Source organism: Notamacropus eugenii, chromosome 1 (genome assembly GCF_028372415.1).
Source record: "Notamacropus eugenii isolate mMacEug1 chromosome 1, mMacEug1.pri_v2, whole genome shotgun sequence".
Lineage (NCBI taxonomy): Eukaryota > Metazoa > Chordata > Mammalia > Diprotodontia > Macropodidae > Notamacropus > Notamacropus eugenii.
Genome location: NC_092872.1, coordinates 495,334,771 through 495,362,739, shown reverse-complemented (window position 1 = coordinate 495,362,739; position 27,969 = coordinate 495,334,771). Strand labels below are relative to the sequence as shown.

The 27,969-nt window shown below is 39.9% G+C and overlaps 1 protein-coding gene across 1 annotated transcript; it reads right to left on the bottom strand.

Moving 5' to 3' along the window:
• Positions 1-5: 5 nt before the first annotated feature.
• LOC140519797 (uncharacterized) lies at positions 6-27,939 on the bottom strand. The gene is made up of 6 exons (XM_072633214.1): positions 27,798-27,939; positions 26,406-26,665; positions 24,240-24,328; positions 14,944-15,070; positions 14,556-14,651; positions 6-10,567 (listed from the first exon to the last, which is right to left on the bottom strand). The coding sequence occupies exons 2-6, from the start codon at positions 26,437-26,439 to the stop codon at positions 8,991-8,993; spliced, it is 1,923 nt and encodes a 640-aa protein (XP_072489315.1). The 5' UTR covers positions 26,440-26,665; positions 27,798-27,939; the 3' UTR covers positions 6-8,990.
• Between the last annotated feature and the right edge of the window lie 30 nt (positions 27,940-27,969).

The window sequence follows — 27,969 nt, the reverse complement described above, 5'->3', positions numbered from 1 at the left end:
TAACATTTAGGTATCTGGCTCAAATCTTACAGCATTTATTATGGGCTTGAAGTGCAGTAACAAGGCAACAAGAATATACCACTCATTTAACATTCATTGTAAGACTTGTGCTTTGGTGATGGTCTCATAATATTTTCAACAGAGATTCCTGCAGAGTCTCTCTGGTGTTCATTGGATTCCAGTAAACTCAGGATCAATTGGACATTAAGACCAGTCATTTAAAGAACCAGCAGCTTCTGGTTAAACACATTTGTTAGTCTATTCTACAGCTAAGTTCTTATGTCTTTCTGGAGTCTGGGGCAACATTCAATTGGTTCTTTCAAATTCTACGCTTCACCCAGTAGTTGAGGCAATTCATACCTTTTTGAGGAGTGGGGATGGGGTGAGGGGGAGGAAGCCTGGTCAGTAAAATAAATGATTTACCAGATTAGGTTCCTAGCTAATAAAGAAAATATCTGTCTAAATTCAATATTTGAATATTATCAGCATAGAAACAATAGAATATGTGATAAGCACTGAGTGTTGCAAATGAGGTTCATCTATCCAATAATTCTGTACCTGAGTAAAGGCTTCTTTTAAGTAACTCCATACCCACAACCAAGCATGAGATTTTCCTGGAAACCCATGACAACAAACTGTCACCACTCAAAAGACGGTGGTAGAAACTAGTGCCATTATCATAGGATGGTACAAATTGATACCATTGTCATGAAGATCGTCACTTCATCCCCTGAACTAGCTCTCCCACTGTATCCAACATCACATTAGGAATATCCATGTTCCTTAAGGAGATAGCCCAGTTATGCAGTATCCCCATCACATTATTTCAGACCAAAGACTCTAGTTTTTGTCATATTTTTATTCTGTCCTGTTCACTGCCATCCAGGTTAAGATTCACCCCTTCTTCCATCCAAGGAGCTTCCTTCCTGATGAGGTATGATTCAATTCTGGAGCCATTCCATCACACTGGACTCCAGGGCTCTTACTCCCAGGCCAATGAATTCTATCAAGCACATAAAAAGACAGAAGAGCCTCCTTCCCCATTATGATTTCTCAGTGACACATTATCTGGACCTATATGGTGACATAAGGTCTGTCAGGGGTTAATATCACTTCAGTTCTTGGACCGGTAACCATCAAAATGGATAATATGGCATCCCAGATGTCGACAGGCTTTGATCTTCTTTGGAAGAGGGTCCACAAGCTTCAAGCTGATGTAACTTTTCTGTAATTCCATATGTACCAAGGGATTCCTGCTCCTCAAGACAGCAGACTCCTATGGTAGGGTCTTAATCTTCTTATCTCATAACAGAAGCAAGTGCAAAGCCTACCAAAGTAGACTCTCCCCTGCTGGAGGACCAATTTATTGGGTGATAATGTTGAAAAGCACTTATTCAGCCTTCACTGTAGGTCAAGTGACAACTCAATGGCCACTCAAATCAAAGGCCACAGATAGGCCATCAAACCCTATGTGGTTCATAGCACAACAGTAGTGACATGCTTACTATTCAGCCATACGTACTTATGCTAAGAATGGTCCTAAACGATCACAGACCTTGACCTAATTCAAATGAGAACTTCCTCCACAGTCATCTCTACCAGAATCAAGAAATCAGACTAAAGTGATTGCGTATATTCAAGACAATTCACCTAAAACTAATCATAGATCTGCATGAAATTTTTTTTACGTGTGCACTATTCTTTTAATGATGTTAATAAATCTATCACTAGTCATTAAGAAAACAGGCTTACTCCTCCACTGCTTATCACAATCCAGTTACCAACCAAAGAGAATCAACTAGATTCTGGAATATTATCTCCAGTTACACATTCAATCCACTCTTCTTGTTAATTTCATCCCCAATCCCAACCCCACACCCAAAACCCAACTCCTACAATATTTGAGGAAATTGAAAGCAGCCTAGACTGACCTCAAAACTGCAAGATGTCAGAGCTGCATGTAAATGGTACGTTGACAGCTCCAGAATTGATACATTTAAGGAATCATGTATTACTAATAATTAATTCTCTGAATAGACAGATCTTTAATAGTGGACATCAAGCCTTATGCCCCTTTCTTATTACATAGGTGGTTAAGTCCTGTAGCCTGCCAAATGGAACTCCCAGGTTCAATTCAAATCTTGCTGGGCTGAATACACATAAATCCAGCTTCACCCTTTTGACATCTCTCAATCAATGCCTATGCTTGTGGAAGACCAAAGAGAGCTCCTTGTCAAAAAACAAAAAAGATTAGATTTACAAAGGCCTCAGCTCTAATTCTATGAACCTACAGCACAAGGACTCCCTCCAATACATTGTAGAGGTAGGCAAGACAGATATGATTTAGATGAAAGAATCTGGGAAATGGCATATTCATTTTCTGCTTGCTAATTGAAAGCCTTCAATTGGTATAATTCTAAGCCCAGGCTCCAGCATTTTCCTTAGGAGGAAGATCACACAGTAGGCTGATGCTCATCACTGGAACAAGAAGAGAAGGCTTATCTTACCATATATATGATATTTGCCACAATGGGTACTTGAAAAGTTCTGCATGAATTTTTTGTTAAAGCTTAACTTTTCTGGATATCCATTTTCTTAGAACTTTCACTTGATTTCTCCTCATTGTCCCTTAACTGCTAATCTACTGTTCTAGTCCCTAAAAATGCTTCCATGAGCCTTTATTTGATTTCATACTTATTACTCCAGTGATGGCTTTTCTGATCCATATAATTCACCTCTTGCTTCTAATGCCTAATTAACAGGCTTTATTATTAAAGTCTATTTTCCCATGTTGATCTAGCCAGTTGGACAGATAATATTCATGAGACTGTGACAAAGGATCATAAATTTAGAATTGAAAAAGAACTTAATGAATTGCTTAGTGAGCATCCAATCCCCTCACTCTAGAAATGAGGCAACTGAGGCCCAGAAAAATGAAAGCAATTGCCCAGGTAGTATGTAGATATGTTGAGAGAAATCCAGGCCCTTGATTCCAAATCCAGGGTTCTTGCTACTGCAACACAATGCTCCTTAGCCATAGGAGATCCAGTCACAGCCCTTGGCTAGTCTCACAATCAAGTGAGGCTAAGAGAACAGCATAGGATTTATGGGAAAATATAGACAAAGATTATACAGGAAGAGAAAGTAGTAAAGGTGCCTTGATCTGCATTGGTGTATAGAGTATATACACTAATAACGTCACTGATTCACTGAATTACCACAGTTACAAAGCTTGATATCATACATATACCACAGCTAAAAAATGTTTGTCATTTCTATAAAGAATTGGGCTCAAGTTAAAAACATGACATCTATTTTAACACTGTTCCTAGATAAAAAATCTAATCCGATTTACAGAAGCATTTCTAGTAAATACAACTACCAAATTTCAGTTTTTCTTCTCTAAAATATTGTTATATTGATCTCATTATGAAAACTAAATTTTCTGTAAGCAGATTTTTAGGAAGATTGAAATTTAGTGGTTGAGAAATCAGATCAGTACATACTTTGCACTGCTACTTTTAAGTGATCAGTGTCTTTAGTGAAGGAAAACAGAAATAAAAGAGTAATGGGAAGATTAAACACTTCTATCTCTGAACCATAGTTATGAACTACAATATCTGGTCTCAAGTATTTAATTACTGGGTAAATCTGAAGATTTCCCTTCATTCAGTTTATTTCCATGACTTCTCTTCACTGAAATCTCATGTATGATAAAGCCTGAACTTTATCTAAAAGTTTTCCCAAATTTTAACTTATCAGTTAAGGGCAATGTGAAAAGATTGAGTTGATTGATTACTGTAGGCCAAGGCATAACAAAATGAACTATGCAGGAGTAGAGCTGGGGGCAAAGGCAGGAGTCTGTAATAAGAACCAATGCAACAGCTTATTAAAGTCAAAAGGATGAGATCCTTTCTTGCTCTTGAATTCTATGAATTTATATGATTTAGGATTTGTCTTGTAGACTTTTTTTATTTTTGGCATAGATTCCCATGTTTCTGATCATCTTTTCCACATGTACTGGTAGAAACTCCTCCAACTACGTACCCATGGGCTAAAAAATAAAGGATTATGTGGATGCCAGAGATGGAAACTACATACTAATATGAGCATGAAGTTTCAAAGGTAGAGACAATGGATATTAAGAAGCAGTAGCTCATAGAACACTGGGTAGATCCATGTGGCATCAGGAAACTTTACCTGGAAGGCCACTAGACTCATTACTTACATTATTAGGAAAAGTATGATGTTCTTTACATCCAGATACTGAGAAGGGTAGATAATATGGGAGTCTGTGGGAGATAGCCCAGACAACCTGCAGGGGAGCACTGAGGGTCTGGTAGTCAATAACTCATTTATATGTTGTATGGGCAGCCCCTAGGAGACTTTGCAAGTATAACAACGCAGCCTCCAACTTACTCAAGTAGTTTTTGACTACTGAAATAGTGGCATAAATGAAATATGAGAAAAAGAATTGAGTGGTACCTGTAAGTACAGGAAAATGGTGTGTTCTGAATAGAAAGATGAATAGAACTGCTAAAACAGATTTTAGCACCAGCTACTAATTGGTCTAATGATAATACTGGAGATCTGCACAGAGGTAAAGTTGGTTTCCTCCATCTGACTGTTAGTCTACAGTAGAGAGGAGACAGTAGTATTTGGTAGAAAGATAAAGTTTGAAATGCAGGGCTCAAAAAAGAGTTGTCTATGGTCCAGAATATTTTTTAATGGATTATGGTCCATGATTCAAAACAAAACAAAACAATGTAGATGAGCAGATTGTGCAAATGAAATTATTTCCAGAAAGACTATTTGCATTGGTTCTGGAGCAGCAGAAACCTGCCATTTTAGTCAAAGCAGCTTCCATTACCAGAATGCTGCCCTCACACTGTGATGATAATAGTTCTGTAACCAAGTCCAAAGCTAACAACCAAGGCCAGAGCATGCAAGAAGCTATAACAACCCTCCTGAATTCCTGATGGGGTCCTTGGCCTAGCAACAGATTGCATGTGGCAAGCCATTAGTTCTACGTGCTCAATCCTATCTTGTGTATGGACCAAATGTGTTGGTATTTTGGACCACTCTCCAAATATTTCTAAGTACAGTGATATGATATTCAGTCATTCAATAAGGAGCTCGCTTCTATTAAAAATGGTGCTTCTATTGCAAGGAAGGTTTCAACAAATGAGAAACTGTCAGGGAAATTTTGGTTCATTCATTTGGAAATTCATGGGGATGAAGCTCGAGGCACTGCCAGCTCCAATCAAGGAGTCCAGACAACTCTTAATTGGTCAGAAAATCTTTTTGGTATCTGGAATCGGTAAAAGATTAAGAAGTATTTTCCAAATGCAGCAAGAGTCAATCTCTTTTTTCCTTCTCATTAAACAGCTAAGCCCAGAGGCTGACAACTTTCCCCAAGAAGTATTGCAATTCATTCACTCCATTTCCATGGCTACTCTTCACTGAAATCTCCAATGCATGATGAAGCGTAAATTTAACCTAAACTTTTCCCCAAATTTTAACTATATTAGTGAAGGATAGGGTGAAAAGATTAAGTTAAGGCATCATCTTACTATAGGCCAAAGCATAACAAAGAGAGCCACCTAGGAATAAAGTGGGGATCCAAGGCAGGAGTCTGCAATAAGTAAGAACAGGAAGTAAGAGTTATCAAAGTCAAAAGGATGAGGACAAGATGCCCTTATGGCAGTAGCACTTCAGGGGGAAATTCTGTGCCCTCCCCTGGGGACTATATATATGGTAAGGGAGGTTTGGATATCAGGCTGTGGGAGCATGAAAGGTATTGGAGGTGGCCTGGTCATAACAGGGTAGATCTAGCAGGTGCCACTAGCTTGGATCCTAAAAGGTTCTAAGAGCTAGACTACACTTAGCTTGCAAATGGTACCACCATATTATCAACCATCATGTCCTACCTGTATTACTACTACCTCAGATCCTCATTACAACTCCTCTTGATCCCTGCAATGGTCTGTAGTCTCTCCTTAATTCAAACTACCCTACATACAACCGCCAGATTAATCTTTCCAATCCATAGGTCAGATTGTATCACTCCATCACTTTAAAATCTTTTAAGAGCTCCACTTTTCCTACAAATTAAGTCCAAACTCCTTAGCCTGGCATTCAAAGCCCTTTGTAATCTGATTCAAATCACCTTTCTGTCATTTCACATACTGTGCTTCATTTAAGCTGGATGATTCACCATCCCTGGACCCACCTTACACTCTCTGGTATCTGATTTTGATCCTGTTATTCCTACTAAACTATGAGTCCCTTTAGGGCAGAGAACTTGGTTTACTTAAACTTCTGGAGCTCTCCCATAACTTAACAGTGAGTGGCCTGCATATAGTAAGTACTTCAATGTTTCCTGAAGCTGGACACCCTCCCTTATCATTCTACCTGTTAATATCCTATATATCCTTTAAGGTCCAGCTCAAATGCTGCCTTCTCTCCATGAAGTATTCCTTGATTCCCTTGGCTGGAGATTTTCTCTTCCTCAAATGAACTCACAGAATTTTTTCCTTCTTTATTGTTTTACACTTATTGGAGCTTATAAGCAGCATAACCACAACAGATTAAGGGATGAGGGTAAGGCATGGCAATGTCCTTTTTTTCTAGCATAAGTGCAAATCTCCAATGGTCAGAGGCTAAATCGAAAAAAGTGCTGGTTACTACTAAACCTCACAGTTTTCCACCTTAATCCCATTTCTTTCTCACAGGAACCCCTGAAACCCTATTTTAGATGATAGAACTCTAATTTTTCATCTGATTTAGCTCTAAGACTTGATAATTAGCCAGTCATATGACCTAGCCAACTAGATTTTATTTTAATTTTATACAGCATTAAATGAAACAAAGTGATTCCAAACCATTACTCAGATTCTCAAATCCTTGGGTATTTTTCCAGTCTAAACTTGAGTATGGTTAGCTATTTTCTTGGGAAAGGTCAGTTTCAGGAGAAATACCATTTAGACCTTCAATCTGAAAGACAAAACACCATGGCTAGACAAGTAGACTTCTCAGGCAGGTTTTCTATACATTTTAGCTCCTTCTAGGAAGCTACTATTATAGCTCAATCCACAATCATAATTAGTAGGAACTCATCTGCCAATTACTTATTGTGAGATATGGTATGGAATCACAGGAACATAAATTTAGAACTGGAAAGGACCTCAGAAGCCCCCTAGGCCAATCTGCACCCTCCCCCCCACACACACACTTTAAAGATGAGGAAATTGAGGCTTACAGAGGTTTAAATGACTTGTCCAGAGTACAAAGGCTGTAAAGTATCAGAAGTGGACATCAGGACATCCTGATTCCAAGTCAGCAATGTATGCCTTTGTTGGCTAAGATCATTCCCTTCAGGTTGTTCTTTGATTCCCTAGAGTCAAATGAACAAGGTCTGTTTTTCTGCTCAAAACAAAAAATAATTCACAAACTCTATATAAACCTCACCTTAAAAAAACACTCATCTTCTTTCATCTTTGCTTTAGTTGCAAATAATCAAGAGGAGTTTATCTTGGAAATCAAAAAGCAACTCCAGTGAAATGATACCCTATTTCTCTCAAGCTCTCCGTTACTCCCAAATCTGATGCTACATGGGCATTTCCTAGATCAGCCCAAGAAGCTACTTTAAAAATACTATTTCACACTGCATTATCAGTTTCCTGTGTCTACATGTTTCCAGTCTTCAAATGTTAATGAACTCAAGGAGTTCTGCTGAGTTTTGGATTTCTCCATGATCTCTAGAGTAAAATCATTCTATACAAGCCTTGCTGGCATCTTAAGGCTGCTGCAGCAACAGCTCCTTGGTTTTTGTAACATCAGCAGAAAGACCCACATTAGTCTGCTTCTATTGTGTAAGCTCAAGAAGTTTTGAATCAGCAAGATGGGTCCCAGGCAGCAAAGCATACACAACAAAGCAAAGTTCTTTGTAAGTTTCCTTTGCAGAAGGCACAATCATTTTGCTCTTGAAAACATTTCTTCAGTTTTCAAACCATTTCAAGGGCTTTTTTACAAAACTGCCCAAGAATATTCAGAATCTTTTGCAATGAACATAATGTAAAGGTGGCAACCATGCCGTGGCTCCCCTGGCTTTGTGACCAGCAGCACTATAGCAGCAGTGACTTTCCAACCTTCTTTGTGAAGGATGTCAACAGCTACGAAAACACTAGACTCATGAGTAACTCCAACCCCAATGGTCAAACAGGTTTCTCCTGCCCTAAGAGTCCCCTCTACAACATATGTAGCACAATACTATTTCATCTCCTTTCTCAATGTAAGCACTGGAACTTAGTTGAACAGATGAACAGAGTCAAAGACAAACATGTTTAGGGTACTACATGTATGGTGTTAAAATTAATTACCTCATTTTGAGTAGTGTGGAACAACATGTCTGTAATCTGTTTCGAAGAAAACATCTTGGAATCCTTTTGGAAGCTGTAGTTGGAAGACAACATCCCCCCAAGTTTGATATAAACAGGGGAAGAGACTCCACTCTTCAGCAGTTGCCAAACTAGGATGTACATACCTCATAAAATCCATCCACCCTCAATGCCTCGTTTCTGCCTGCTTTAAATATGCAATTTTTTTATCTCTACCTTCCAATTAAGTTATTAGCAATATCTACTCACCTGGTACTTATTTCATGGTTTTGGTTTTGTTTATACAGGTAGAGTCGATCTGATTCATAACTTCTAATTTTTTTCTCACCCCATCTTGGGTGAGCTGCCACTAAGGATTATCCTTCCTGAATAAGTACTGCCCACCAGTACCCTACTACTCCTATTTCCCTGACTTCCCAGGCCAAAGCAGGATTGATACTTACCACATTCTAACTTATGTTAGTCTAGACCTCTTATCATCCCCTTCTAGATTTTGAGCTCTTCCTGAGAAAGAATCATGTCTTATTTAATAGTTGTTATCTTCCCACAAACATAAAATTTTCATTTAAGTAGGTGTTTAATGAATACTTATTAATTATATTTATGAAGCTTCCCTTCCACATGAGTTTTTTGATGTCGAGTAAGGTGTGTACTCCACCTGAAGGCTTTCCCACATTCATTACATTTATAAGGTTTTTCTCCAGTGTGAATTCTCTGATGTTGAGTAAGGTAAGAAATCTGATTAAAGCATTTCCCACATTCACTACATTCATAAGGTTTTTCTCCAGTATGAATTCTTTGATGCTGAATAATGGATGATCTATTACCAAAGGCTTTTCCACAATAATTACATTCATAGGGTTTCTCTCCTGTATGAATTCTCTGATGTTGAATGAGGTACGAAATCTGACTGAAGCATTTCCCACATTCATGACATTCATAGGGCTTCTCTCTAGCATGTACTTTCTGATGCTGAAAAGTTGATGACTTGTCAGTAAATGATTTCCCACATTGCTTACATTTGTATGGTTTCTCTCCAGAATGAATTCTTTGGTGTTGTACAAGTATTGTACTTCGGGTGAATGATTTTCCACATTCATTGCATTCATAGGGTTTTTCTCCAGTATGAATTCTCTGATGCTGAGCAATGGATGACCTACTGCTGAAGGTTCTCCCACATTCATTACATTCATAGGGTTTCTCTCCAGTATGAACCCTCTGGTGTTGATTAAGGTGTGTACTCCGACTGAAGGCTTTCCCACATTCAATGCATTCATAGGGCTTATTCCCAGAGTGAATTCTAAGATGCTGAGTAAGCTCTGTACATCGCCTAAAAGTTTTCTCACATTGATTACAATTATAAGGTTTCTCTCCTGTATGAATTCTCTGATGCTGAGTAAGGGAAGAAAGATGACGGAAGGCTTTCCCACACTCATTGCAGTCATAGGGTTTCTCTCCAGTATGAATTCTTCGATGCTGACTAAGATGTGTATTCTGGCTGAAGGTTTTCCCACACACAATACATTCATAAGGTTTCTCTCCAGTGTGAGTACTGTGATGCTGAAGAAGGTGTGCACGTTGGCTGAAAGCTTTGCCACACTGATTACATCCATATGGTTTCTCTCCAGTATGAATTCTCTGATGCTGAACAAGATTTGTACTCCGACTGAAGGCTTTCCCACATTCATTACATTCATATGGCTTCTCCACAATATGAATTTTCTGATGTTGAATAAGTTGTTCATGTTGACTAAAAGTTTTCACACATTCATTACATTCATAGTGTTGTTTCTTCCCTGCATATGTTCTCTGATTAATTGAATCTAAATCGCGTTTGAAGATTTTTCCTTCTTTATGAAGTTTATGGTCTCGTACATGAACTCTCTGCTTTGTAATAAGGATTGAACTCAGACTAAAGTTGATTCCAAATTCATTGCATTCAGGTCCTATCTTCCCAGTGAAATCTTTCTTGTGGCTGATGGTCATCTGTCTCAATTGTTTGTCCTGGATTCCCTTATGCCACCCTAACTGGTTATCCCATTCAAAGGGTTTTCCTAACTTGGAATACCAAAGACCATCTCTTGTGAATCTTTCCATCATTGTTTCCTGGGTTAATTCTTCTTCCTGTTTTATAGCTGACTTCTTGATTCTAGGACTAATCTTCCAGTCTGAAATTAAAAAAAAAATAAAAAGCAAATGTTCATTGTCTCATCTTCTGAAGAAACTGAAATGTGCTAAGGTGGTCATAGGAGAATGAAACTGATAATTATAAGTACAAGGTGTATGACAGTGACAACTCTCAAATATGGTCACATGAAGTGAGATTAGGAATGGGAAGGGAAGATCAACAAGGGAATAGGAGTGGCTGTAAGGTAGCCAATATACAAAGTGAGCAGAACAAGGCAACTTATAAGCCAAGAGTGGTGATAAAGAGAACAGGCTAAGCAGAATGGTAGAAGATGAATTAGGATTAGGGTAGACAGTATGGGAGCAAAGCATAAGTTTTAATTTCATATTTTTGTTATTGTAAAAAGAGTCTAATGTGTCCCCCCTACCTCCAATTTGTTATCTCCACAAACAGATCTAGCCTAACACTACCAAAAGAATCTTCCATAATCAATTCTCCTACACCTAATATAGACGTAATCAGAGCACACTAGTAAGGCAAGAGCATTAATTAAACACTTAATATATGCCAGGCACTGTGTTAGGAGTTGCAGGTAGCCATAGTGACCATATAATCACAAACTTTATAAATCTTCAATACCAAAGTTGGTCACATTCAATGGAACTCATTCAATGGAATTCATTCAAAGGGAATGAAGGGTAAAAAATTCTTCACATAGGATTCAATCAATAGGGCTCATTCAATACTATTCTCAGTGGAATGTAGATTCTTATCTGCCCTGACTACCAGGACCTACTTTGCACAGCCCTCCCTCACTTAAATCCAACTCACTTGCATGTCATTACATCACTTCCCTGATGTCATGATCCTCTTCAAGAAAGAAAAACAAGTGCCAACAACACCAGGGTCTACTTTATCAGAACAAATTTCCTAAGTCTTTGATTTCTTGTTCACATACCTTTGGCTCACTTCTGACATGTGGCAAACATGATGGCTTTGAAACTCTGCATCCTGGTCCCCATAGCCCAGTTTCCTCCAGGTCCTAGATGTTATCTGACCCATAATTCCATGTTGTTAGCCACATCCTAATGTGATGACCCTTCTCTGCTGAAAAATCTCTAATGATGTACCATAATCCTTAACCTCACAAAGTGCTCCATAATCTACCCTACACATTTATAATCTATTATTCTTTGATGTACACCCCCAAATCTCCTATATGCCACATCTTCCTGATCAAGTATCCTTACTACTTAGAGCATCTAGTCCTCTTCACCTGTTGAAATCCTTAACACCACTAAGTTCAACTTATGCTTTTCTCCTTCAAAGAGCCATCATAATATCCCCCTTTTCTGGACACTATAGTTTTTTGTGTACAAATACAATATCAAGTTCCTTAATGGCAAGGCCTATGTCTTAATTCTTTTTTGTTCTTAGGGGGGAGAGGGTGTGCTGAGGAACAATGTGTACACATAGTGCATGTACAAGTAGTACATATACAAAATACATAGTACATACATAGTACATATACAAAATATGAGATCACCTTGAAAGTAGGGACTAGCAGCTGGGGCATCAGTAAAGTCCCCATGATCATGAAGTGAGCTGAGCTTTAAAGGAAATGAGGGGTACTATGTGGTAGAGGTGAAGAAAGAGTGCTTTTTAGGCATGAGGTGGATAGCCTGTATAAAGGCATAGAGACAGGAGGTAGAAACAACTATAGAGCAAGAGATGAACATCTATAATTAAACGCCATGTTATGTATTGCAAACTACAAGTAGTCAAAATATGCAAAGATCAATCTAAGCTGAGGAGATGGATGGGAGCAGGCCCAGATGTTGGGAGTACTGGGACATGGGAAGAGAGTCATCAGTTGTGGTGAAGACATATTTCTACAGAAGAGCCATGAATGAGTAAAGAGGAAGGAGAAAGGCTAAGAACAGCACTGGCAGTGATATGTGCCTTGAATCTCATCATGGTATGTGAGGGTATGTATTTATAGGTGTATTTATCTCAGTCAGAACTTATGCCTCAGTTTCTAGTTACCTCTGTACATGTACGAAACAAGTAATGAGAACTGAGGATCAGATTCTGACTAGCTGTTTATCTGAATTATGGCCAGATTCCAACCACTACCTCACCACCAATTTGCTTACTTCCTGATGCCCCTTGCAAAATTGTAGTCAGTGTTCCATCCCAAGCATCCTCAGAATAGCAAAAACTGAGAAGATATCTCACACACACACAGCAGCTACTGTATCTCTGCTCCTCCCCCAGGCCACCCAATCTTACAGCATCCTAATCTAACATCTTAGGAAAATTTCTATGAAGACAGCATGTAACATGGCTTGGAAGAGAGAAAGGAGTCTGTTGTTAAGGGAACCAGCTACAAGATGTACTAATCAAGTCAAGAGGTACTAAGGACCCTACTTGGAATGGTGGTAATAGTGGAGAGTGTGGGCCTAATGCTAAATACATTTTAGAGGGGTAGCAGAAAGACAGAATTTATTAACAACTTGGACACATAGGGAAAGGAAAAATCAACATAAATCTAAGACATATGAATGGAGCCTGTGAATAAGAAACACTGAAGAGTCCTGGAAGAAGCAGAAAGGAAATCTATGACTTCCAACTTTTAGGTTAGCTCTAGGAAGATGAGGGAGGGATGCCTATTCTTGTGAGCCTGGAGGACAGCATCAAGGAAACCAACATGTATCTATTAAGCACCTCCTATGTAAAAGTTCCTGGCCTTGAGGAGCTTACATTCTATTGGAGAGGGCTATATGTTCTTAAATAAGTATAGACAGAATACATACAAAATAATTTTGGAAGGCCACTAGCAGCTGGGATGAATCAGGAAAGGTTTCATGTAGAAAGTGGTGCTTGACCTGAATCCCATAAGAAGTAAGGGATTCTAATTGGTAAAGAGGACATTTGAAGAAAGAGGGAACAAATGCCAGTGCAGAGACAAGAAGGAAGGAGAGGCAGCACCATGTACGAGCAACAGTAAGAAGGTCAGTGTGGCCAGACCAGAGTGTGGGAAGGGGAATGATGCATGATAAGGCTGGAATGGGAGATTGGGGCCAACTCACAAAAGATTTTTAAATGTCAAACAGAGGAGTTTATTTGCTTCTAGAATCAATAAGTTTACTGAGTAGGGAAGAGTTCAGACATGTGCTTTAGGAAAATTACTTTGGTAGCTAAGTGAAGGATGGTTTGGAAAAGAGTGGGTCATTGCCAGTCGTCTTGACTAAGTCTTACCACTGGATTCTGATGACACTGGAGGAGAGAGTGAGGCTAATGATTGTGCAGCTCTGCCTCACTTAAAGCCAGTTCACTGACAAGTGAACTTCACCATTGTGATGTCATTGGTCTCTTAGAGAACCAAGGTCAAACAGCTACAAACAATGATAATCTGGTTTGGAGAAGGGAGAAGCTTTTGGAAGGCAGTCCAATTGAAGGTTTTTGCAGTAGTTCAGGAGAGAAGTGACAAGAGAATAAGAGTATGAGAGGATAGTGATAGGAAGATTATCTGACAGTGCATGATAGCCCTCTTGAAATATTTGAAGACTTGCCCTGTGGAGTAAGAAGCAGATTTACTCTACTTTGCTACAAATGGCAGAACTAGAACCAATGGGAGAAGTAACATACTTCATCTAAATTTAAAGAATTTCATAACAAAGATTACCAAAAAATGGAATGGGCTACCTCCAAAAGTACTGAGCTCTTTCTGAGCCCTGAATTTGCTTCAAGGAAAAGCTGGATAATCATCTATCAACAATGTTATATAGAAGGGGTGACTATATTGGGTGGTCCATGGAAAAGAGGACCTTCTAATTCTAAGATTCTACAGTATTATGAAGTGAATTTAATTTATTAGTTCATACCAAACGGTTTTCATCTTTCCTACAGGTGTAGGAATGGAGGGGAGCTTTGAAGAAAGCTACCCAATAAACATTTTGAAGATTCTAATCCTTCATGCCTAACATTTACATTGATTTCCATTTACCTGGTTCTCATTCACTCACCTGGGCAGGTGGCTCTTGGGATTTCTCTCTCCACTATCCAGGGTTCTTCTCCTTGTTGCAACTTAGATATCACATCTGGTTTGGAAACCTGATGGCCTGCTCATAGGAAAAAACAAAAGATTTGAGTGTTTGTTCTGGGGATACAGAACCATTATGGAATCCAGGCTCAGCCTATGGTCATTGCCATTTCTTACTTCTCAAGTTTAAGATCAGTTAACCTAGAAAAGGGAAGAAGGAACATCCTGTCTGTGTGCACAAAAGGGATTAAGACTCTAATCGCAATAATTTAAGCCCAAAGTCAGCTAACTACTTCAGAGGTCATGCTTCTTTTAAAAGTTACTGAAATAAAAACGAATGATTTTGAGTCACAGAGCAAAATGCTCCTTACCCAAAGAGACCAGGTTCCTATAGTTTTCCAGCATCACATCTCTGTACAGGTGCTTCTGAGACTGATCTAACTGCTTCCACTCCTCCTGGGTGAAGTCCACTGCCACATCCTCGAATGTCACTAATTCCTAAAACAGCAAACACATTTTTGTTGATACAGAGCCCTTTCCCAATAGAGTGGTGGCAGTGGGAATGAAAAGGAGAGAAAGATAACAGAGTCAAAACACTAGTGAAATGAGTAAGAGCTGGGTGTGGGGCCTAGAAAAAGAAAGAAAAAGAATCAGCAGTCATTTCAAGATTTCAAGCCTACGTGACTCAGAGAATGGTGGTACCCTAATAGAAGAGAGAATTTAGGAAGAATGAAATGGATTTGCTTTATTTTATTTGGGGGGAGGGGAGGAATGGTGGGAAGAAAAGTTCGTAGAGTTCAGATTTAAACTCTATGATTAAAATTAAAATTAAAAAATTAAACTCTAATCCACTCTTCCCTAGGCTTTTAAGAGTTTTTGTGCTTTTCAAGTCTGCCCTTTGTGCTATTAGGAACAGAAAAGGGAAAACAAGAAAAGATCAACAAAACCACCTTGTTCAAGAAAGTCCGTTCTCAAACCTCTCACAATTGTATGATTTAGGGGAAGCAGCTTAGGGATCATCTAGACAAACCCCCTCACTGGTAGATGAGGAAACTGAAGCCCTAAGAGGTTAAGCAATTTACCCAAGATCCCACCAGTAGGTAAGGGACAGCCAGCATCAGTGCAGTGCTTTTCCATCATAATGCATTTTAAAGTGTTTCTGTTTGATAAAGGGAAATTTATCAGAACAAAAGATATGCATTCAAACTACCCAGAACCATTTTTCAAAGAACTCTAACTGCTCAATAATCTCCCAGAAACTTTTCAAAATTCTAGAAAAAAAAGTTATTTAATGAGTGTTTGTAAAAATCAAAGCGTTTACTTCTCTTTGGCTCTCAGTTTATTCATATATATAAAATGAGGAATCGAATAAGATATCTTCAATGTCCTTTTCAGTTCCCAAACTCTAAGGATTAGAGAGTGCTTTTACTTCTCTGAATCAGTGTAAAAGTTTATGGGAGACAGGTGGCATAGGGGATAGAGTGCTAGGTGTGGAGTCAGGAAGACTCCATCCTCCTGAGTTCAAGTATGGCTTCAGATTTTTACTAGCTGTATGAGCCTGGACAAGTCATTTAATCCTATTTGCCTCAGTTTCCTCATCAGTAAAATGAGCTGGAGAAGGAAATGACAGACCACTCTAGTATCTTTGCCAAGCAAATCCCAAATGAGGTCATGGAGAGCTGGACACGACTAAACAATAACAAGAGTTTTCAGTTGTGGGTTTTTTGTTTGGTTTTTGTCTAATAGATTGTTGGTCATATCAATGATTTATTTCAGGGGTCAGCAAACTATGGCCCACTGACCAAATGCAGTCCACCACTTGTTTTTTGTATGACCAAAGAGCTAAGAATGTTTGGGGGGTTTTTTTTACATTTTTAAGTAGGCAATATGTCAGATTGGCTTGCAGCTGTAGTGTGCTGACTCCTGGTTTATTTGAACAATGCTAATCTGGGTACTGCTCTTTTGGGAAAACAAATCTATTAACACATCCTGTTTTATGATAGTTTCTAGAAATACTATGTGGCCTAAAGCAGAGACTGTCTAGAAACCTACAAATACACACACACACACACACACACACACACACACACACACACACACACACACACACATACACACACACTCACAGATGGTGTGACTATAAAGTAATGATGGCAATTTTACTTTGTGTTTATGTAAATCCGCCTCATTACTTTGTGGTCATACCTCCTCTATTGAGAAACTAGAGGTGAAGGCAGTTCCAGGAGATTTGTACCTCTCTCATTAGATTTCCAGCTCTTCAAGAGAAAGGAATACTTTTTACTTTTCTTTGTAAATCTCCAGTGCTTGGCATATAACAGGCACTTAATGTTCACTGACTGACTTGACACGCATTAATCTGTGAATTAGTAAATTTTAAAAGGGAGGAAATTTAATCATACTTCTTTTAATTGACCTATTTCTCCTTCTTCATGAAGCAGCTCACAAAGGGACATTTCTGCCCAGGAGCAAAATAGTTAGGATGAGTTCTTTTCCAGCCTCATCTGACTAACCTAAAAGAAGCGACAGCAAGTAATAGGTGAGCTAGAATGTAACTGTCCATGTGGCCTACACATTTTTTTAAGTTGCTTTGAATGGGAAGTTGAGCTGATCCTTGCAGCTGAAAAGCCCTACTCCTTGTGTGTCTCACAATGCCCTGCGGATTGTGCTTTCAGATTCACAAAGCACTTTCTCCATAAGAACTCTGCGATATGAATAATGCAAGTATCATTACCCTCGGTTTGCAGATGAGGAAACTGAAGCATTCAGAGGTTAAATGAATACTCCTCATATTCTTTTGGAATGCTAGATCAGCAAGAATCTGGCCATAGATTTTTACTACAACAATGAATGTTTGATCCTGGACAAGTCATTAACTGCTCACATCTTCAATTTCCTCATCTGTAAACTGGGGACAAAAATACCTGCACACCTGATACCACAGGGTTGTTACAATATCTATGTGGACTATAATAAAAAACCAACGTAAAACCAAAAACAAGCCCACTTTCATTTACTGTGAAGTATTCTCTGGAGATCTCCTGTAACTCCAAGGTTCTGTGGCCTTGGTACACTCCCTTCCCCCAAACCAAGTCCCCTCTAGCACTGCAGCCCAATGCTTAAAAGGGGCTGCTTGGGACCAACACTAAGGTTTACATCATCACAAGAAGAAAAAAGAACATGGCAGTAATCTTGCCCATCAGTTCATTTATAGCAACCCATGAGTACTGAGAGAAATGACTCTTTCTTTCTCTCTCGTATTTAATAAGTAATTACTGAATTAGGACCAAGGTTTTTCCCCTTTTCTACTTTCTCATCCAGAAATCAACCAGTGTGGAAAATCTTAGACAAAGACCTACCCAGGCTAAGACCTAACCAGAGACAGTAAAAGAAATTCGAAATTTAGGAGAATAGGTGGATTCCTGTTCGTTGTGTTTACTCAGACAAATCTGAGAAAATATGGATTCTCCTTTTTGTCAGACAGGTGATCTTTGACCAAGACTTGGGTGATCCAAGTTATCTACCCCCAAGATCCTCATAAGAATGAGTCTATATCTTATTATCATATTCATTTTCTCACTAATTTTTAATCAATTAGAGTTTATTGCCATGCTTAGGAATATTCACTTTTCCATATAAGTTGTAAGCCCACCACCATAAGGGTCTTTGGCACTTCAGAATGCTACTGACACTTTTATTAATAAAATGCTAGCTTTATTAATAAAATAAGACATTACCCAGAGATTATATCTCTTGAACTTTTTATCTAGGTTCCACTTCTAGCAACAGATCCTATGGAAATACTGAGCAATCTTGAGAAGTAATCCCTGACCATCCTGGTCTTCCAAAATCAGATCCAGGTCATTGGTGGGCAAACTCCTTCAGGAAGCTGTCATCCATTTGGGATCACTATATTGGAATCCCCAGAGCACTCAAAAACTTTTCCAGGTGCTCAGGGCAGGATCACCTGTAACCTGGCTCAGGAGGCCATGAGGAATCAACATGTCACCTGGAGTTCAGTCAAACCAGTCCTGGGCCCTCAGGAGGGCCTACCCTCTTCCTGCTTCTCCCCATCTCAGCTGTCCCAGAAGTCAGGCCCCATTTCTCCCTCCTCTCCCTTCCCTTCTGCACCACTTCCTATCTCACTTGATCCCTTAGATTACGTAGACTGCTTACATGTACAAGGAAATCTGTTTTATGTGTGAGTGTTTTTATAAAATGAAAACAAATACAAAACCAGAACAAAAGCATGACATTATCCTTTCTAAAAAACTTTCCACATCACCTATGTGCTTCGTCCAATAAACTTTGAGCAGCCTATGATACAAACAACAATACCAACAAAAACGAAAACTAGGGAATACATATGCTTATGATTGAGAAAAGAATTTACACATAATGGGAACGATAAGGATGAGGCATTTTTTTAAGCTTTCCCCAAATGATTCTAGAATTGTCTAGGTGCAACAAACCATGCCAATCTTTAACAGAAGTTCCTTGTTTTTTAAATATCATAGCAGCTTACTGTTTTATTTAAAGTTTGGGTTTCTTGAAAAACCTAGTGGCTTCTGTGACCCAGATAAAGGACCCCCAAAATCCATACTGATTTTTTTGTTTCAAATTCATTCCAACCAAATAGCCCTACAAATGGCATTGGTTCCTGCCTCCAAGACTTTGATCATGCTATTCTTAGCATCCAGTGTTACTCCCTCCTTTATCCTTTCTAATGGGCCAAATACCAAACATTTTTCATGGCAAGCAAAGATCTCATCTGATTCAGGAAAATAATCAGCAGCACGCCTACCCATGGGGGATAGGGGATTTCTGGTCAGAATGAGCAGGATTTTAGTTTAAATGGGAAATAGAAATGCTATAACCAGGAGGGTGTGAGAGCTGGATCCTATTGACCAATTGACTGTGAAATTTTCATTGTGAGCATTTATATCTTGGAAAGGGGCACATGGTACAAAATCAGGGCTTGCCTTTTGTTTTGTTGATTGCCAAAAGTTAAGGAAAAAAATAATGATCATGCAGATTAAACTTCAAAGTGATGGAGAAAATGTTAATAATGCAAATTTTAAAAATGTGTCATAGTACTTTTTTTTTTGGAGAGTTGGTTGTTAAGCCAGCATATCCTTAACTATAGCTCACAAATATTTCAATTACCATTTTGTGGGCCTGGGGGAAGATTTCAAATTCTAACAACTTGAGTATCTTTCCTTCCCTTACCACAAACATGGCTTTTCATACCAACCTGATGGTTCACCAAATCTAGTGCCCACCATTACTACTCCAGATGTAAGTTACATCATGTCTACTTCCTCCTCCAGGAATCTCACCTTCCTTTTCAGGGCTTCTGCAATCCTTTCCATACTCTCTTTTTCAGCTCCCTTAGCCCCTTCACATTGACCTTTGGAAGGACAGCCCTATTGAAAATAAACTTTTCTACCACCTCAAACTTTTCCTGAAGTTTTCTTCCTCCTCATTTTAAGTGTAGAGGACTGTTCTAGGTCCCTGACTTCCAAATACCCTCAACTACTTCAACACCCTTCATCTCTCCCCTACCTCAATCATGTTCGTTGGTATGTGATAATATTTAATATAAATTTTGGACTTTAATAAGGGCCAAAGTTTGAATTAAGAAGAGCCTGGACCTAATAGTCTCCTTTGTTTAACCTAGAGGATGCCTTTTGATGTCAAGCAAAGAAATGGGACTTCCTTACCAGACCCTTCTGGCATCTTAGTGATAAGGAAAAACACATATCTTGGGTTGTAATTTCATCTTTGTCAACTCTGTTAAGATACCACAACTTCAAAGGCCTGTTTAGGACAGGATATCTGTCATCAGAGTGGTGGGACGTTGTCCTTATCTTACATCACAGAGACATGCTACAGAAAGAAGATTCCCACAGCTTGGGACCATAAAACCCAACTGACACTACTTTGTTAATTGTCTTACCAAATTTACAATGTGTTTATCTAAGAGAGCTCCTTTCTCATGGTAAAATGTACTTAAGACAGGCAATTTCTGTACTGAGTCAGCCAGTTCTGATCCTGGCTCCACAGTGCTATGTAACTGTTATCTTTATGGGGAACTGTTTAATTAATTAAATCATAAAATGTATGCATTTAGTCTGTTGCCTTTTCTCTAACTAAGTTTTCAGGTCAACAGTTATAACATCTCAGACTACACTATGTCTTATAATTCACAATTCTGAAGTCCTACTCTCTGACCAGAATCTCCAATTGTTCTCCTTACCTTATGTCTACTTTTTGCCCTTATCTTGATCTCAGAAACTTTAACCCTTCCCTGTCTTTCTTTTCAATCCATCAGTTCTTCAATTCAACATTTATTAAGCACCTACTAGATGCAAAATACTATGCTAGGGGCTAAGGATAAAAATCCAAAAAACAAGTAAAAATAATTTCTGGCCTCAAAAAGTGCATTTTCTATTGGACGAATAAAATGTATATACCTATTATTACATAAGAGATGATTTAAAAGGGGAAAGAGCATTAAGGTCTGAGTGTGATCAGAGAAAGCTTCCTGGAGGTGGTAGTACTTTAGCTGAACCTTGAAAAGAAGTTATGGATTCCAAGATCAGAAAGGACTCTGCCTTCTCCATTGGTCCTCTGCTGCCTCCCCTCTGACTGGAAGGCTGGAGGGGGGACACACTAAACTCTTCCCCAGGCCTTTCTTTAATAGAAAGCTCAAAATCTTCCTGGTAGCCCCATTTTTCCATCAGCAGTTCTGCTTGGTTTCCACTCCAGCACAGTACTCCTTAGTGCCCTCCCCCCTGTTTTTCATTGTCCTTTTGTGAGCTGCCTTTCCAAGAAACATTGTAAGCTCCTTGAGGGCAGAGACAATCTCTCTCTCTCTCTCTCTCTCTCTCTCTCTCTCTCTCTCTCTCTCTCTCTCTCTCTCTCTCTCTCTCTCTCTCTCTTTTCTGAATTGAAATGAATCAAACTGAATTGAATTCATTCAGTGCACGGAGGTGGGACAAGGAGAATAGGCTCATTTCATGGTCCCTGAAAGTCATGAGGCCACATCAGCGTAAGCTCTCTAAACTTCTGCCTTCCTGAGGCTCAAGGTTTTTGCTCAAGATTTTTAACTAACACAGGTCCTCAGGTGCCTCCCTTGTCAGCAGACCCCATGGCCAATCACTTCAACTATTCACTAGCCCCCACCCAATAACTGATTGGCCTAGGCCCTTTTCCCATTCTTTCTCTGCTAATTCTAATGACTAAACCCCACCCCAAGTCAAGTCAGTTCAATAGGCATTTTTTAAACACCAACTTAAGGCAGGCCATATGCTAGGCATTAGAGATACAAACAAACAAACAAAGATTCCCTCTCTTCTCTAAAGAGGCTTGTATTCTACTGGGCAGAAATAACTGCTACAAAGAAAAAGTTAATTTAAAATATTTCCAAAGTAAATACAAAGTGATTAGGGAGTCAGGGGGCACTGGGAAGGGCTGGCAGCACTAAGAGGCAATAAGGAAAGGCCCTTTGTAGGAGGTAGTAGGAGACCAGAGCCAGGGATGGGGAACCTGTGACTTTGAGGCCACATGCCCCCACTTGAGGATCTAGAGGGACATACGTGGCTTCGAGGCTATAGGTTTCCCACCCTCGGGGGGACCTTGAAGGGGGCTAGAGCTTCCAAAAGGTAGAAGTGAGGATGCAGATCAGATCTTACAACATAAGAGCCTAATCTCACATCAGTCCCTACTAACATTCCAGCCAAAGTGAAACACTGCCTTTCCTCTGTACACAGCCCATGTTCCCCTACAGCCCTATCTTTGCTCTTATCTATCATTCTTATACCTGGAATATTTTCTTCCCCCATCACCCTGTTACAATCCTACTTACAGAGGCAGAATGTGGAATATAGTGCCTGAATATCTGCTGATAGGTCAATTTGGCTTCAATGTGTAGTGAATGATAGAGAGGATGTATGATCAGTCTAGAAAGGTGGGTTGGAGCTAGGTTGTAAAGCGCTTTAAATACCTTAACAAGGCAATTTGAATGTTATCCTAGAGGGAATAGAGAACCACTTGAGCTTCTGGAGGGAGTCATCTGACCAGATTTGTGTTTTAGGAAAATCAATTTGGCAGCAATGTGGATTGCATCAGGCTGCCAAGCAGAATAATTTCATAAAACACAATGCTGATGGGCTCTCCTACAAATTCATACTATCCAACCTCTCAGTTGGGGTTTTAATTCTAGGATTTCTCAACAAACCTGCTTATTTATCACTTGTTGATTCCCTGTCAAATTTCCCATTGTAATTACACCAAATTTTTTTCTAATTTCCTCTGCCACCCAAACTCAAATAAACATTCACTTCACTCTCAAAAGACCTGGACTTCTATTTTCCTCTCTAATGTGAGCTGCCTTGTCTTCCTTCCTCTAGGCCCCCAAATCTCAATATTCAGTTCACTTATCTTCTTCACTCGTTTCCTCACAGATGACTCCCAAATCTGTATCTCCGGCCTAGGCCTTCATTTCCAATTTCCTCAATGACTCACATTTTGAACTGCCTAATGGATAGCTTTACTTTGTTCTACTGCCATTATCTCAAACTCAACATGTGCAAAAATGAACATGTTTCTTCTCAAATCTACTATTCTTCCAACTTTCCCTATTTCTGTGAATTGTAACAAAATTTACCCATTCACTCACGCTCAAAACCTTCCTTACTTTTTGACTGCTCCCTCTTACTCTTCTTATCTAATTAGTTGCTAAATTCTATCAACTACATTTTCACAATGTTTGCACACTTCACTCCTTCAGATACTGACCATGGGCAAATCACTTACCCTTTCTGTGCCTCAATTTCCTCATTAGGAAAAACAAACTGAATCTCTTCTAGCTGTAAGTGATCCTATGATTCTCTTCACACTGTCAATATCCTAGTACAGGATTCCATCACTACCATTTAAGACCATTAAACACACCAACTGGGCTTCCTTTCTCTAGTCTCTCTATTCTACCAATTTATCTTTCTCACTGCTGCCAGAAAATTCTTCTTTATGTGCAAATCTAATCATGACCAGCCTCAGCTCAAAATCCAAAAAGCTCAAAAGCCCAAACTCCTAAACTTGGTTTAAGGGAAGAAAAAGAGAAAGAAAAATTCTCCACAATCTGGCACCACCTGATCTTACATTATAAGAGCCTAATCTCCCATCAGTCCCTACTACATTCCAGCCAAAGTGAAACACTGCCTTTCCTCTGTACACAGCCCATGTTCCCCTACAGCCCTGTCTTTGTTCCTATCTATCATTCCTTATACCCAGAATATTTTCTTCCCCCATCACCCTGTTATAATCCTACTTATTTTTAGACCCAGATCAAATTCCAAATAACCTTTCCTTCTTTGAACATTATGTTAACAGTTTGTTTGCATTTCTCTTTTTGTTCTGAATATATTTCACACACATTCTAGTTTATATGTTATAACCACCTAAGTAGACTTGAAGTTACATTTCTGAATCTTCCCCAGGAACTGGCACAGTGCTTTTATATTGAAGATATTTAACAAATGGTTTTTTAATTGAACTGAGGCCTTTTATGACCATTCTAGCCCATAAAGATATTTCTATTTTTAAGAACTCCCTGAAATAAGACAGACTGAAAATCCTAATTTACCTGAGGCTTGGTTAGCAGGAGTCTGGGAACCATATCCTCTTTCTCTGAACTTCCCACTTGTGGAAGGGTAGAATCCTGCAAGGGCAAACCTGGGGGGAGAAGAAAAAGTCACAGTGAAAACAAAGTCACTTGTCACAAACTTTCTAATTGTTGATTATACTTCACCACTTCAATGGCTCCAGGGTGGGCATACCCTCCATTCCTGTAGACTGAAGTATTTTCTCATTCTGTGCAATTCTTTTTCCATGTATTTGTTTTTCAATATGAATTTGATTTTACTTTTTTTTCAACAAGAATTTACTCTCTCACCCACCTTCCCCCTCAGCTCTCCTCCTACCTTCCCTCTCCCAAAAACAAACAAACCCCAAAGCCTTAAAACAAATGTGGATGGATAGTCAAGCGAAACAAATTCCTGCATTGGCCATGTCCAAAATTATATGATCATTCTGGATCTTGAGTCCATCAGTTATGTGTCAGGAGTTGGGGAGTATACTTTGTTGGGATTGGAAGCTCAATTCCATGTGGACAGTCTCGGGCGGGTAAAGGTGGGAGCTTCTAAATCTTGGAGCTCTCACGAGACCCTCCCAGGAAGCGACAGGGAATCGAGGTGAACCGAGCTATCTCGAGTAATTCCGCCTCTTCCCGTGAGAAACGTGATGGGAGAGAGATCTCCCCACCCTGGAGATTGTCCCGGATCTGGGCACACCTAGTTACCTAACAGCACGGTATTCAGATGCAAACTATGCGGCTGAAGGTTAAGTAGGATTGAGGAAGCCTGAAAGCTCTCTTAGCACGTGAGGAGCCAAGAGGACAGTAGGCTCCGCTTTTCTTCTTTCCTCTCTCCCCTCCCCCTCTCTCCCCGCTTGTACTTCTACTTCCAATCCCTTAAGATCTTAGCCTCCTTAGGAAATCTCCCCCTCTTCCTCCTAAGGAAGACCCCCCTGCACTTGTAACCAAGACCCTGAAATAAAGCTCAACCCTTGTTCGACTCTGGAACGTCCTTTCTGTCATATGAGCATCCAGTTTTGGCCAACCGAAGACCTTGGAGGTGAGGTAAGAAGACTCGGGTAGCCCACACAGGCCTCTAGGCCTGGCAATACTTCATTTTCATCATCCTAGAATCGAGGTTGGTCATTGCATTAATCAGAATTCTCAGGTCTTTATATTGTCCTTATAATGTTGTGGTTTCTGTATAAATTGTTCTCTTGGTTTTGCTTACTTTGCTATGCATGAGTTATGCATAAAGGTTTTTCCAGGACATTTCTGAAACCATCCTTTTCATTATTTCTTATGGGGCAATATTATTTCATTAAATCCGTATGTGATAATTAGTTCAGCCATTTCCCAACTGATGGCGCCTGCTTAGTTTCCAGATCTTTGCCAACACAAATAGAGCTGCTAAAATATTTTTGTACATATAGAGGCTTTACCTCTTTTTTTTTGATGGTTTTGGAATATAGACCTAGTTGTAAGAATGAGATAGTGGGTAGAGTCTTTGAGTTTCACAGCACTCAGTAGTGATCCTCACTGTCAGTCTACCAGAGTATACTCCTATTTAGTTTTTTTTAATGGGGGGGAGGGGGAGGTTGGGCACAGTAATCCAAAGCCTGAGTCCCAGAGTAACATGACTATTGAAGTTGTTCCACGGTTAGCACTGACCTGCACTCACTCACTGATGATGCTGCTGCCCTGGACACCTGTAATAAACCTTGATTTAATCCATAACTGTTTCCTATGTCATTTCCTGCACTTCTTAATGTAAAAATGTGGATTGGCTTATCTAGCAAGTTAATGCAATAACATTTGTGAATGTGGCTTAGATATACTGAATTGAAGTCAAAATGGCAGGAACATATGGAGGGATGAACATTTCATAGAGCAGGGTCTCTAGCCTATTGCTCCAGCCCACTTATAAACTCTTTCCTCCAAAAGAGGAGTCAGTGGGGTATAATCTACCCTCAATTGTTCCAGAAACTACTTGTTATACACAATAGAGCTAAAAGCTGAGTACTGATTTGGATGGGACACAGGGGCTTAGTCTCACGGTGGGAGCGACACAAGGGAGACTTCTCCACATATTCACCACCTTGCAGAAGGAATGTCAGTTTGCCTTTCTCCTGCTTTAGGGAAATATTTCCTCACCAGCAGTCCTTTGATAATTCTCACCTTTCTCTTCAAATACTTTTATTAGATCCTTCATCGTTAACTCTTGCTCACTGTTCTCTAGATGTGGTGACTTAACCAGGTCCTGATCTTCTCAGGTAGAATACGCAGGAACTACTCCAGAATCTGCTTCTTGATGTCCATATCTGGTCTATGTCCTGAAATATTAGCTTGAGAGGCCTCAGGTCAGACTTTTTCTTCCAAGGATCAATTTCTGCCCTCTTGGAATATCCTCCTCCACCTTCACTCTCAGCTGTTTACTCCTATAGAAAGATTGGGGGACCCAGAGTCAATCACACTTATCCATCTCTCTGTGGTTCAGGTTTCTATGAGTCTGAAATAGAATTTCCCCTCTAGGCACCACTCCCGGTGTCAGTTGGAGGGCCCCAGCACCCTCCGTCACAGGTCTGACACTGAATGGTTATAAAGCTTTAACACCCTCCCCCCCATAATATCAGATACATAAATACACATTGTTGCAAAAACATAGGGCTCTGGCAGAAACAGAAAGACTCACCTGGAGCATAATGCACTATGTCCAAAGTCCCAAACTTTGCTTCAAAGTAGCACAATTGTAACGAGAAGCAAAATGGAATCCTAGTTCCACCAGCAAGTAGTAGAATAAAGCAGAAAGAGCTTGAATTCATAGGAGACCTAGATTCAAATTCCAGCTCTGATGTTACATGTGTAACCATGAGTAAACATTTGGTCTCTCCCTTAGTTGTCTGTAAAATAAGGGTACGATCTGTACTACCCACACCTCATAGGGATGTTGTGAAGGAAGCCTTTCCTTAGTAAACCTCAACACACTCAAGAAGTAGGAGTTACCATTGCCGTGTGATTTTGGATGCCACTTCTCTCAAACTTACTTTTCTCATCTGTAAATAGGCACAATACTTACAGCTAACTTGTGGCAAGGTGGGCAAATGAAGATCGACAACATACTTTCTAAAATGCCTTTTGTAATCAAAAACTATCATATGAATGTGAGCTCTTATTAATTTTAGACACTTGTATGTACACAGAGTTCACAAGATTTAGAGCCGAAAGAGTACTTGACTATCATTCTTAGGCCAGTTCCTTCATTTTACAGGTGAGGAAATTGAACTCTAAGCCGCCTGCTCAGCTGGTAAGGGACAGAAGCAGAAAATCTGGGTCCTCTGCCGGTGTTCCCATCCCGCATCCACACCTCGAGGGGTTGGTCCTGCCTGACTTTTCTCCATGTCCCTAGAATCCCCAAACACGGGGTGCCAGGACCCCGAGGGAGCGGGAGGCGAGGGGCGGGCAGCTCCTGGTAGAACCAGAGAGCCGGGCCCACCTTAGGGGGAAAAGGGGAGGAGCCCAGCCTCAGCCGACAGACCCAGGGGCTCCAGCGCCCGCCCCCCACTCACTAACCAAAGCAGAAGAAAAAGGCTTGAGCCCGCGTCTCGAAAGCCGCTGAACTAAGACTCCTAGCATCCTTCCCTGCCGACTTCTCCAACGCCCCTGCTGCACCTTGGGACAGTTGGTACCCGCGCGAGTGAAAGTAACAACATCGCCCGCGTGCCCCTCCCTCCACCTGCTGTCA